Source organism: Pyrenophora tritici-repentis, chromosome 3 (assembly GCF_003171515.1).
Source record: "Pyrenophora tritici-repentis strain M4 chromosome 3, whole genome shotgun sequence".
Classification (NCBI taxonomy): Eukaryota; Fungi; Ascomycota; class Dothideomycetes; order Pleosporales; family Pleosporaceae; genus Pyrenophora; species Pyrenophora tritici-repentis.
The window spans coordinates 1,776,896-1,788,414 of record NC_089392.1 but is presented as its reverse complement, the minus strand read 5'-3'; the positions used below and the strand labels follow the sequence as shown (position 1 = coordinate 1,788,414).

Here is an 11,519-nt window from a genome sequence, read left to right as displayed (position 1 = left end):
AACGGGTAAATCCCAAAGACTTGGCTTGCTAGAAATGCCCGTATTGAGCGAAAGTACGGAGGCGACTGCCGTCGTGGGGTAGCGCTAGGTAAAATGTTTGCGGTTCAACGGAACGGACGTCGATGACGTTTGCAGCTTGCCAGCCAAAGCACTCAGTTCTGAGGTTTCTCGGCGCATTTTGCTGCGTTGACTCTCCCAGTATCGCCGTTCGGCAAGACAATGAGCTGATCTATACGTGTGCCTATAGGTATACATAATGCGGCTACTGTATGCCTTGTATTAATATGCTTACCTGGTATATCAGGGTCCAGCTGGTCTATTTTCGTCGCCAGACGATGCGCGTTAAAGCATCACTTTACGGCACGTGGGCAATGTATTTATCGGAGAATTTCACCAATGTTCCGTATTATCCTGCAACCAAAGAGTATCTATACGAGCTGCAAGCTACATCGTCCATAATACCAACCAAACCCCGATAGTATATTCATTTGAAGTGACGTTGGTATTCAAGCTTGGGTATCCCAAGGTGATAAAACGAATTGGCCGATTCCTCGCTTTCCCATATACGCAAGAGTCAATCAGACATGCCAGTATGTTTATACATGCCTTGTGCAAAGTGGACATTGTCAGAGGTACATGTAGTTAGAAGAACGAAAGGTACATCTCAAAAGGATCCTGCTCAACCAATGTACATTTGAAGACGCTCTGTCTCCCGTTCTTGCTACCCAAATTGTCATTGCTTCCATCATGGCGAGCTCTCGGCCTCACATCAGCTTACGGTCGATATTGCACCTTACTCTTGGAAGAAACAGACTTTGACGGGTACAATATAAAAGGAAATGAATTTATTGTATGAGTCTACCGTGTGTTTTTGCACTATATGCCACAAGAGCAGGATAAAATCAGAGCACAAGGGTCATTTCATCCAAATCAATATCAAGCCCTGAGCTGAGCTGAGGAACCTGGGTATAGTTGCTCTCGTCCAAAAGCTTCCTGGTGTGTTTCAATGTCTACTGAGCGTCAGAATATCAATCTCACCAAGCGTCTAGGCAGATACGGTCAACACTCACCTCAGCATAACTTGGATTCTGACTACTCTTCATCATCTCCAAGAACGCCCATGTCATTGCTCCAGTTGCTTGCCCGGCAATCTTCGCATCTGCACTGGTCTGATCATCCCTACATCCGCTGAACATGGTAACCATCTTTTGCTCACTTCCATACTGTCCCGCAAACTCACCGCTTTCCAGCCCTTCCTCTTGTCCCTCACCAAAATGACGGAGACCTTTGAAGAAACTGCTGGCGCCGGCGAGCAGTTGCTGCGCCTCGCCAATCTTGTTGTATGAAAATCCGCCAGAGATGATGTCACGAGCTTCGCCTGCGAGGTAGAGCCCGGTCTTGAGGTTATCCATCAAGCTGATCTGGCCTTCGCTGTCGGAACGATATACGTAGGGAAGTTCAAGTGCAGAGCCAGAGTGACAGCAGTCCATAATTACGAACAGTGTACAGTCAGGCGCCATGCGCGTGACAAGATGCTCGTGCAAGATGGTACTAGAGATTTGACCCCTCTGTTCAAAATCAACAGGAACAATAGATGCATCCAAGCCAGTAGAGCCCCTGTTCCCGTCCACATCTTCGATTTGCCCACCATGTCCAGAGTAGTGCAGGAAGAGTGTACAACCGGGTTCGGAAACCAGCCAGTCGATTGCTGCGATGAGATTGTGACCGTTCGGGTAGTATGGTGAATCGTAGGATACCTCTGGACGGTCGGAGAGGATGACTCTATCTTTTTGGGAGTTGTTATAGCCGCGATAGGACAGGAAATCCGCCATGTTGTCGACATCGGAGTGGCAGCCACGTAGTTCATGGCTGCTGCCGACATAGTTGATACCGATGAGGAGACTCTTCTTGCGTTTGTAGGACATCTCGAAGTTGATTATAGCGGTGTATAGATGTATCGTAATAACAATATTTCAATTTCGGCGTAGTTGACAGAGTGGCGGAGGTGTGGCGGAGACAGACGAGTAGCTTTATGAAGTGGAGGGGTACGTGAATGATGTGGCCGATCGCTGCCCGATCGCTACTACAGTAGTCGGACATTATAATTGACGCGTTCCGCTCCGCTGCATGAATGATCGTACCTGACAAAACACCGCAACATTAGTGCACGGTACGGTGAACAGAAGCACACACAAACATGTTCTCTTTAAGAGCACTCTGCATGTCGGGTTCCCACAAGTTCACAGCGTCATCAGCGTTGATCCCCACATAAAGGGCCATTTTGGCTTCGTTTCATACTAAAAGCACTGCGCGCACGACAGAGCGACAAGAAAAACCTGCAGAAGCATTCGTGCCACTCTCTTCTCAAAATTTGGTCTTAAGCTCACCTCTAAACCCTTTGCGCATATTCTCATGGAGCATAGACGGCATTGCTCCGTTTACCTGGCATAGACTAAACGACATGTTCCGTAAAGACGACGAGAAAAGAGGCGTAACAGCGTAAAAGAAGAATTACCGCAACTCTATCTCAGAGGATTTCTGCATCGTCACAATTGGCCACCTGTGCTTTTCCTTCAAGACGTCAAGATTGCCACGGAAGCCAGCGCAACCCAAACCGCCGTTGAAGCAGCAGTGAACACCAGTCAACCATGGCACTACACCTTACATGGTATCGATAGCCCATTGTATAAAGTACACTTTACACTACCCCGCCCATGTTGGTGAGGGAGGATTCAGCGAAGATTGGGAGGAGGCACGGAGTCGTGACTGTTCTACGTGATGATCTTTCTGACTTTTACAACGTCGCGGTACGGACTGTAGATTGGGACAAAGAAGGTCGCGTCGCAATGGTGAGACTCCAGTCGAAGACCGATCCTAAAGCAAAAGTGGTCATTTACAACATCCTTTCTGTCGCAGGGAGCGGCCTTCCGTATCGAGATCCAGAAAGTGGTGTTAAAAGAGATACGAAACATGATCGGAAACACGAGTTTCAGAATCTATTGATGCGGGAGTGCAAGAGGCACGAGGCGGAAAGATGGAATGTGCTGCTTGCGGGCAATATGCATGTCGTGCTCGATGAGCTCGACACAAAAACTCGTTCAGGTGGTATGCCTTTTGAGCATATCGTAGCCTCTAAAAAGTTCAACAAAAAGATGCTAACGGGGGGAGACGAGAAGCATGGCGGATTCAAAGGCGTTGATATTTGGAGAAAGATGAATGAACGCCAAAAACAGTACACTTTCATTCCACGCGTCGGCGGGACGCAAAGGCAATCGGATTTTTTTCTTGCAGGGAGTCAAGCTTGGGAGAAAGGATGCGTCAAAGATTGGAATTTTGGATAGTGAAGCAGATAGGTTACCCAGTGACCATGCGCCGATATTCGCGGTTTTTGAGGTCAAGGGAGCAAGCAAATGATAGAAAGACGGGATAACGCTAGGAATATATCGTTCTGTATCAGTGCTCGTTGTTGCGCTTCACCTCATGGCTTACATAAAATGGGGAAAGAATCATTGATAGCCGACATACATATTTGATTTAGATGATCACGTCCGAAAATAATTGAGTGCCAACTCTTCCAATTTAAGATGCAACTGGGCATGGTGGTGAGGCTGGAGCAGATGTGCAGGAAGCGGATTAATCCCCATTCGGTTAGCGCGGCACAGGCTAAGCGAGGGTCGAAATTCAGATCAGAGAGAGTTCGACGCCGACGACCTAGCAAAGCCAACCCGACAAAGCCACACTCAAGACCACCCCGCCGTCAACCTACACTTCGATCAAAATGGAGAACGAACGCGGAGAGCTCGTTGACTGTAAGAAGCATCCTCTACTGGCGCACCCATCCAGATGATTTGCATACCGCGACTGCCTCCGCCGCTCATGGAAATATCTCTGCGGAACATATTGCTAACTCGCCCACAGTGTACATCCCCCGCCGATGCGTTAGTCTACCTCGATTTCTTATCTGAAGTCTTTGCGATACTAATTCCTTCAAGTCGGCTACCGGACGCATCATCAGGGCCAAGGACCACGCCTCTGTCCAACTGAGCGTTGGCAAGGTTGACGAGAACGGCCGCTACACTGGCGACAACCAGGTCTACGCCATCTGCGGTTTTGTACGCGCCATGGGCGAGTCCGACGACAGCTTCAACAGGCTCACACAAAAGGACGGCTTCCTCAAGTCGGTCTGGAGCGCGTCCCGGTAAATGGTTGGCATTATGGAGTTGAAGTATGCAAGCGGAGAATGTCTCGGGAAAAAGGACGCGGGCTGACTGGAAGCAGGGATTCGGAATCTGAACTGCCTCTCCAAGACGGAGGCTTGCATTTTACACCGACTAAGGGCCTTCACTTCCTTTCTCCCGCGGATCAACGATATCACGAGGAATGGGAACTGGTTGAGATATGAATACGATCAATTTCACATAAGCCCGGTCATAATACATGCAACGATCCAGTTTCGATTGTGATGTACGCCTTTGATTTGGATGCGGCGTTGGATGGAAGGCAGTCTAATCTAACCTAGCTATACTGACGACTGCGAGAACCAGGCTACGCCATGTACTGGATGCTGTTAAGCGACATGGTTGCTCGAGATCCTTCCACATCGACCAACCACGTATCACTACACAACGATAATGCTTGTACCACGCCAGCAAGCACTCGCATTCTGCTTCCAGCTTCGTATATGCACTTTTCATTGATGCCTAGCATTGATGCCCAAAGCCGTGACCTCCGTACCGCGCCGCCTACACATGGTAATCCTTACACGTACATTTCGCACACCGAAGAAGCAACTGAAACAGACCATCGTGCATGGCCGCGTGGTCGTGAGATATCGTATCGCGAATCTTGGCGAATAGTTCATTCATTCGCGATAGGCATCTGGTTTCCGTGTCTATTCTCATTAGGCAACACAGGTACGCATGGCGCTTACCTTACACCACATACTGCATGTACATTCTCGCTGTGTTCTAGTCCAACGTACCGAGATCATCATCAGCCCACCACACCTCGCTAAAGCACAGATCCCCGCAGAGCACATCTGCCTATCGCGTCCCATGCTGCGGTAACCGTCCGGCTGGGCGAGGCTGGGTGTAACAATAGACGGGGGCCCACGACAGGGTCTAGATCTATTGCGCATTCGGGCCCCAAGTGGCAACCTATGTGACGAAAGCCAAAGGTGCCAAATGAACGGTCTTTTTACGCGCGTAACCGTCGATCAGACTGCTAATAGCTAGGTATCTCGGGAGTACTCGGTATGGCATCCGCAGGTAGTACACATCCAGCCCATGTGACAACAGCAGCCGCAACAACATGGAGTATTCATTCGACAATCCACATTGAAAATGTGGCTACCCAATACAAATACTCGTTGACCTTTTTTCTGCTCTCCTTCCATACAACCCCTGCAGTTGCCATCTTACGTGCAGTCTGCAGTATTGATCCTCAACAAAGTCCCATCTTGGGGATCAGTGGGATCGCGGGGTTTGAGCAACGGAGGCGTAGCGGTCCGCTGGGAAGGCACGTCAGGCACACCGATCAACAAGGCTGACTGACCGATCAGAGAAGGGGTTACATGTCTGTGTATGGTATGCGTGTATGTGTGAGGTGTGGAGGAGGCCGGGCTGGGAGGGTGGAATGATACAAAGTGGGAAGGTAAATTGTAGGTACCTTTTCGGCATGTTGTACAACGTAGATGGACTAGTTTCATTGTCTAAAAATCAGATGATTAAAGATTGTGGGGTAGTACAAATCAGAGAGATCCCTGAAATGCTTTTGCATGGTATTTGTTCAAGTGGCAATGGGCATTGTCGTTTGTGAGGCGGGCTGTGAGGCGCAATACCGTTGATGAATAAAAGGACCGAAACGTGGCAAACGCGACGACGACTTATTGTCATGCAACTCTCAACGTTTAGCCTTGCTTTTTCGGCAACATGCCGTACCGGTAAATCCTTTCTTGGTTCTGATTACTTGTGCGGTATATGCCGTGGTTACACCCCCGCCCAGCCACCCGTTTCTTCCCACTAGTCTGAAAGAGGAAATGCACGATCGGGAGATTGAGGATATAGGTTTGGATAAGCAGTTTTGCGTGATTGGTCGTCGGGTGGATGTAAGCGATGGAATTTTTGTTCGTACATACATACTTAGGTTAACCATGCAACCAAGCACCAAGCACCGTCTGGACAACGGTAAGGCTGCAGATACGCTAATGTCAAAGCAAATAAGCGCGTTTTTAGTAAATGGAAACTTCGGCGATAAAAAAAACATCACACCTACATACACCTGAGTATGCGAGTCGTGTTTGCGGGAATATCGTTGTATACATTATTAGTACACATATGACAAGATGGAATTGCTTCTGGTTATGCGACTTGCGCGCATCTGGTATTCTTTTCCCGCTCATGCCGCCCTCCGCCCAGCGTTAGCATGTCCGAGCAACGCTGATGTGGGGAGAGAGCCCCGAACCACTAAAAAAAACCCCAAAGACAAATACATCTACTGCAGACATGAAGAAAAGCCGGATCGTGAGTCCATTAGTCTTGCGCGACCTAACACTAGAAACTAGGATTGTACAAAAACACGTGGCCGACCCACGTTAGACCCCAAGTCAGCGTCCCGCATCCGCGGACGCGGGCTGATTTCGAGGGTGCATGCTACCTAGCTTGGCGCGCATACAGGCGGTGTGATTATGCATATGCGGGCAGCTCCGTAAGTACCTCGTAGCGACCATCGGGCGTAAGAATACTGGGATATTGTGATGTCAGAAATTGTGGAAGAGTGATGTCAGACCGCTTTCACAGGGCTGTGTGAGAGACCATGGCTGAGCTGAAGCGCTGCCCGGACGCCATACGTCTATCTAGCCTGCGAGAATGGTCAGGAGACGTGGTGATTCTTGACCATGACTTGCTGAGTTGCGTTATTTAGACGACGCATAGCACTGCCCTATGATTTACGTGTCGGGGTTGTTGTCCCGGAGCCGGGTGGATGATGATCTGAAATCGTATCAAGAGCGGCGCTGCGTACTGCAGAGACGGCCTTACTCTCCTTTACCTTCCAATCATCACCTTTGCGTACGAGCTTCGATCGGTCCTTCTCTGCCTTCTTGAGAAGCATCTCCTGGATCTTCTCATCTCGCCGATTGCCCTGGACACAGTCGCAAAGACAGCCTTCAGTGGGACATGCCCCATCTGACAAGGTTGGGTCGGCAAACCATGTCGAAATGCAATTAGTATGTCCACCGTGCCCACATAGCGGACACCACGTCCAAAGTGTTGCTGTAGGCTGAGACCACTTGGCCGGAACTTTCGGCGATGGATCGTCAGCTTCGTGATCGGCATCAAGGTCTCGACACGTTGTGTGAGACGATCGGTGCCTCCGATGTCCCAGGTCATTAGAGTTTGAACGAGATTTCGACCTCTTCTTCTTCTTCTTGGCGGTAACTGGTTCGAAAGCGGAGTATTTAGCCCAACATATCGGGCATGGTGCCTGTGTACGCCTGCATGACTCGCAGCGCATTTTATCCTTCGGGTTGTTGATTGGTGACTTGCAGCTTAGGCACAGTAGTCCGACCTGGGTCTCTTTCAGGGCTTGCTCATATACAGCAGGGTAGGTCGGATATGCTAAACGGCGTAAGGAAGCCGCAGAATTGAACAGAGACAGAGAGTGCAGCTGGGCATGATAGGTGTGTAAGATAGACTCGGCTTGGTAAGGATTGACACCAGTGGCTATAAGTTCGCTTAGTTGTGTTGCGAGAATTGCTTTCGCTTGCGTTGGGGTTAGTCCGAGTGAAACAAAGGTATCAGCGAAGACATTGAGGACTTCTGCCACATCGGCACTCGGATTGTCAATCGAACTGTGCGTTTGCGGCAGTAATGGGGCCATGAGTAGAAGAAGAATGGATGAGAACTGTGCATCCGAGGCTTCAGCGTGATGGGTGAGGAGATTGTTCAGCAACCCAACAACAGAAAATGGCGACTCCACTTCGGCATCAATATGCATAGCCTGGAAATCAGACAACGTTAATGCATCGTTGGTAGATGGGTCAAGGACCGGAGGTGCACCTCCAGTGACATTTGGTAGAGATGTGATAGGCCTTGGGATATGTGGCGATCGTATCTCCTCAAATACATCAGGCACAATCGTTCCGCTGGCCTCCATTTCATGGTAATCATACGAAGATGATGAGATGCTCGTGAGTGCTTCGGAATCAGAACTGTCATGTCGAAGCAGCTGGTTGTTTCTTCGTAGATGCTGCATGTCGCGAATAGCCTTTTCTCCACTGCCAGGCTCATCTTCGTGGCTTAAACCATTTCGGGCCAAGCTTTGTGAATCATTTTGGCCTGAGCCAACACCGCTTGCGCCGAGAAGAACAGTCGTAGGAGATATGGAGATGCTTTTGCCTAACACTTCATCCCCCGTCACCCTTGGTTTACCGAAGCTGGATTTGTCCGGTAGCGCTTGCCAGTCCTCCGACAAAGCCTTGACACGGTCAAGCTGCGAACTGCCGCTCGCAAATGAGCTTGGCATCGAGTTGCCCTTTTGAGAGTCTGATGAGGCAGAAAACATGGTAAAGCTCTCTCCAGAGTCGTGTCGCTCTAGTGGACGTGGTACACTGATACTCATTCCTTGTTCATTGCTCGGTACAAGACTTAGTGGAATCCGTGGAGATGCTCGATAGCTACCGACCAAGGCCCGCCTTTCATCAAGGCCATCTCCGGTATGATACCAATGGGGTCCACTGAAATTTCTCTGCGATGATGCAAGCATTCTGTTCGCATCAGGTGGTGGTCCTGTAATAGAAGGCGGAAGCTGATCAATGTCTTCTTGGTCGAGGTCGAGCAGGTCTGGCCTCTGCAGATTGTTGCCGCCATGGGTCAGCACGGGGCGAGCGAGGGGCGTCGTAAGGTTAGAGGTGCTCTCCACCACCACTGGCTTTCGAGACGGAGAAGCTGGCTTGTCGAGTGTACCGAGAATGGCTCGCACTGCAGGATTTGGCGGCACTGTCAGCCGTTTGTCATGTGCGTCCACGAGGCCAGACGATACGTTGGGCGGCTTGTCAGACGGCCGCAACCTTGTTTGTTGTCTGTGTAACTCTGCTCGGCGGCGTGTGGCCACAGCAATGGATGTACCGACGACTCTCCATGACTGCGCTAGCCTGTATAAGGCTGCGCGCTGCGCATACTCTGCATTCTGTTGAAAGACGTGTTCTATTCGGAAAAAAGATTCCACGTCAGGGGGGTCGGAAAGCTGTATGGTTTTGTACTTCTGTGCCAGATAGGCAAAGATCTGAGTATTGGTCACGCCGGGTAGTATGCCTCGTAAGGCAACCTGATTCGGCCTGGATGACTCACTGTGCGCGACGACCGAGTCGCTGAGGAACATGACCTTTGGAGCAGTGTCCGAAGGTGGCGTGCTGCTGAATGACTTGGTTGACCTGTTACTTGCGGTGCGCCCATGGTGCCGCTTCATGGAAGAGGTGAGGAAGCTATCGTCCAGGCTGTCATCTGCTGAGTTTCTGAGAGTACCTTTCTCTGGACTATGCCGTCTATCGCGTGGATCGCCAAGGTATGCATCGTTTGTGTAGGCCAGACTGGCAGAGGCGCGCAGTCGAGGCCTCCTCTGTGCAACAACACTGACTTCCCCACTTGGTGATACTGCAAGCGCCTGTAGGTTGCGGCGGTCGAGTGTCTTGGGAGCATGGTGGACATCGTTTTGCTGGAAGATGCCCTCCTTGCCAACAGTCCATAGTGTGTCACGCGAATGCCAAAGCATGTCGGAAGGCGCGGTAGCAAACCTGTTAATTTCTCGAAAAGGCAGGCAAGGTCGACGAAAGTCCCAGACATGGATGGCAGGATGCTCGCGATCGTAAGATGTGGCCAGCTGTGTACACTGGTAGGCGCCCTTTTCGTGGTAGTCGTCAGACCAGTATGGTGGTCTCCATCTCGCCTGGTATACAGGAAAGGGCGTGTGTAAGACGAAGGCAGCCTTTTGGCGGCGTCCAGTAATGGAAAAGTCCCAGACCTTGACAGTTCGATCGACGCCGGCACTGAGCAGGTGCTTGCCGTCTGGATGCCAGTCAATAGAGGTGCAGATGCGTTGGTCGTGCGCTGTAATTTTCTGCTTGGGGCCCTTGTTATTACGAAAGTCCCAGCGCTGTATGGTGCCATTGTCGGTGCCAAAAGCGAATTCTACCGCGTCGGTAGGCGACCACTGGACATCACGGATACCGCCGTTGATGCCTGCATACTGATGGCGACTGCGACAGATAGTGACATCTCTGCGCATGTCGCGCAAGTCCCACAGGCGGACCGTGGCATCGTGGCTTGCAGACAGCAGCAAGTGACCCTGATGGGGATTGAAAGCGAGTTTGTGTACCTGACGCGTGTGCTCGTGCAGTCTAGTCAGCTCCACGCTGGCGCGGTTGAGGTCGTACAGGATGACTTTGCCGTTTGCAGCGGCTGTAGCGATATGCGAGCTGAATTGGCCGTGAGACCACTTCACGTCGTGGATGCCCAATCCCTCACGCTGCCTGGGCTGTGAATCGGCCGAGTTGAGGACAGCAGCACGCAGGTTGGTCTCGTCGACGATCCTGGCATCTTGCACGCGGACAGTTTTTAGAATTTCCTTGCCAGCGAGTACGGCATGGGTACGTTCGCGGTTGATGTCGAGGGCAGAGATGGCAAGACCAGTTTTGTGGCTTGCATCTTGGGAATAGCCTGTGCGAATGCTAGGTTGACATGTTAGACTGCATTATCAACACGCACATGGTAATCAATTGAATGTGCAGCACGGGGGGGGGGGGGGTACGGAAGACATTGGGCAGGCGTCGGGACGGCAAAGGCCAAATGAAGTGGGAAGGTGCATGAATGGAGAGTGGTATAGGGAAGGGTACACGAGCAAAGGAAGGAACGGGCAGGTACAGGAATATACGGAAAGGTGCGCTTTGTGATGAAGGAAGCAGCGATGCGAGCATGCGAGCATAGCCGGTATATGGTGTACGCGGAGGTGGTACCCAGCATACCCAGACCCAGCATACATTGTCATGATGCGGTACCATATACGACAGACAGTGCAGTAGACACAGTACATGGAGGCTCGCTCGCTACTTACCCGGTAAGTTTGGGCACTAGAGGGTTCGGAAGGCCGCCTTCTGGGCCATGACCTTGCTGCACGCTCGGTGGACGGGAGCCGTAGGCGGTAGTCAAGGGCTGTGCAACAAAGCGCTCAAAGTAGGAGCGCGACTTTTGCTTGGGTAGAGGCAGCGGCGGCGGTGGCGGTATCTTGGGCGAGGCGACCGCTGACGTGCGGCGATTGTTTTCAGTCATCTGAGCGGTGCACTAGGGCGACGTCCGGCACCTCATGGCAAAAGCGACGACGCGGCCTCTTTGGGGGGGGGGGGCGTTGAAGTGGGTGGACAGTCTTGACAACAGTCGACAGCTGGTGGCGCCCTCGTTCAGCTACAGTACCTGTTCTACAAAATCAGAAAAGTCGACCAGTGGTGATGAGCTGCAGGCTGCTGCAGG

At 51.2% G+C, this 11,519-nt stretch overlaps 3 protein-coding genes across 3 annotated transcripts; 1 reads left to right on the top strand and 2 right to left on the bottom strand.

The window, feature by feature from the left end:
• Positions 1–902: 902 nt before the first annotated feature.
• Positions 903–1,925, bottom strand: PtrM4_080470 (metacaspase; the record flags this gene model as incomplete). The annotated part of the gene is made up of 2 exons (XM_066106434.1): positions 903–1,010; positions 1,071–1,925. The coding sequence occupies 2 exons, from the start codon at positions 1,923–1,925 to the stop codon at positions 903–905; spliced, it is 963 nt and encodes a 320-aa protein (XP_065963372.1).
• Positions 1,926–3,778: 1,853 nt separating this feature from the next.
• Positions 3,779–4,202, top strand: PtrM4_080460 (40S ribosomal protein eS21; the record flags this gene model as incomplete). The annotated part of the gene is made up of 3 exons (XM_001940918.2): positions 3,779–3,809; positions 3,919–3,938; positions 3,993–4,202. The coding sequence occupies 3 exons, from the start codon at positions 3,779–3,781 to the stop codon at positions 4,200–4,202; spliced, it is 261 nt and encodes an 86-aa protein (XP_001940953.1).
• A 2,737-nt stretch (positions 4,203–6,939) lies between these two features.
• Positions 6,940–11,321, bottom strand: PtrM4_080450 (WD40 repeat protein; the record flags this gene model as incomplete). The annotated part of the gene is made up of 2 exons (XM_066106433.1): positions 6,940–10,723; positions 11,107–11,321. The coding sequence occupies 2 exons, from the start codon at positions 11,319–11,321 to the stop codon at positions 6,940–6,942; spliced, it is 3,999 nt and encodes a 1,332-aa protein (XP_065963371.1).
• Positions 11,322–11,519: the final 198 nt, after the last annotated feature.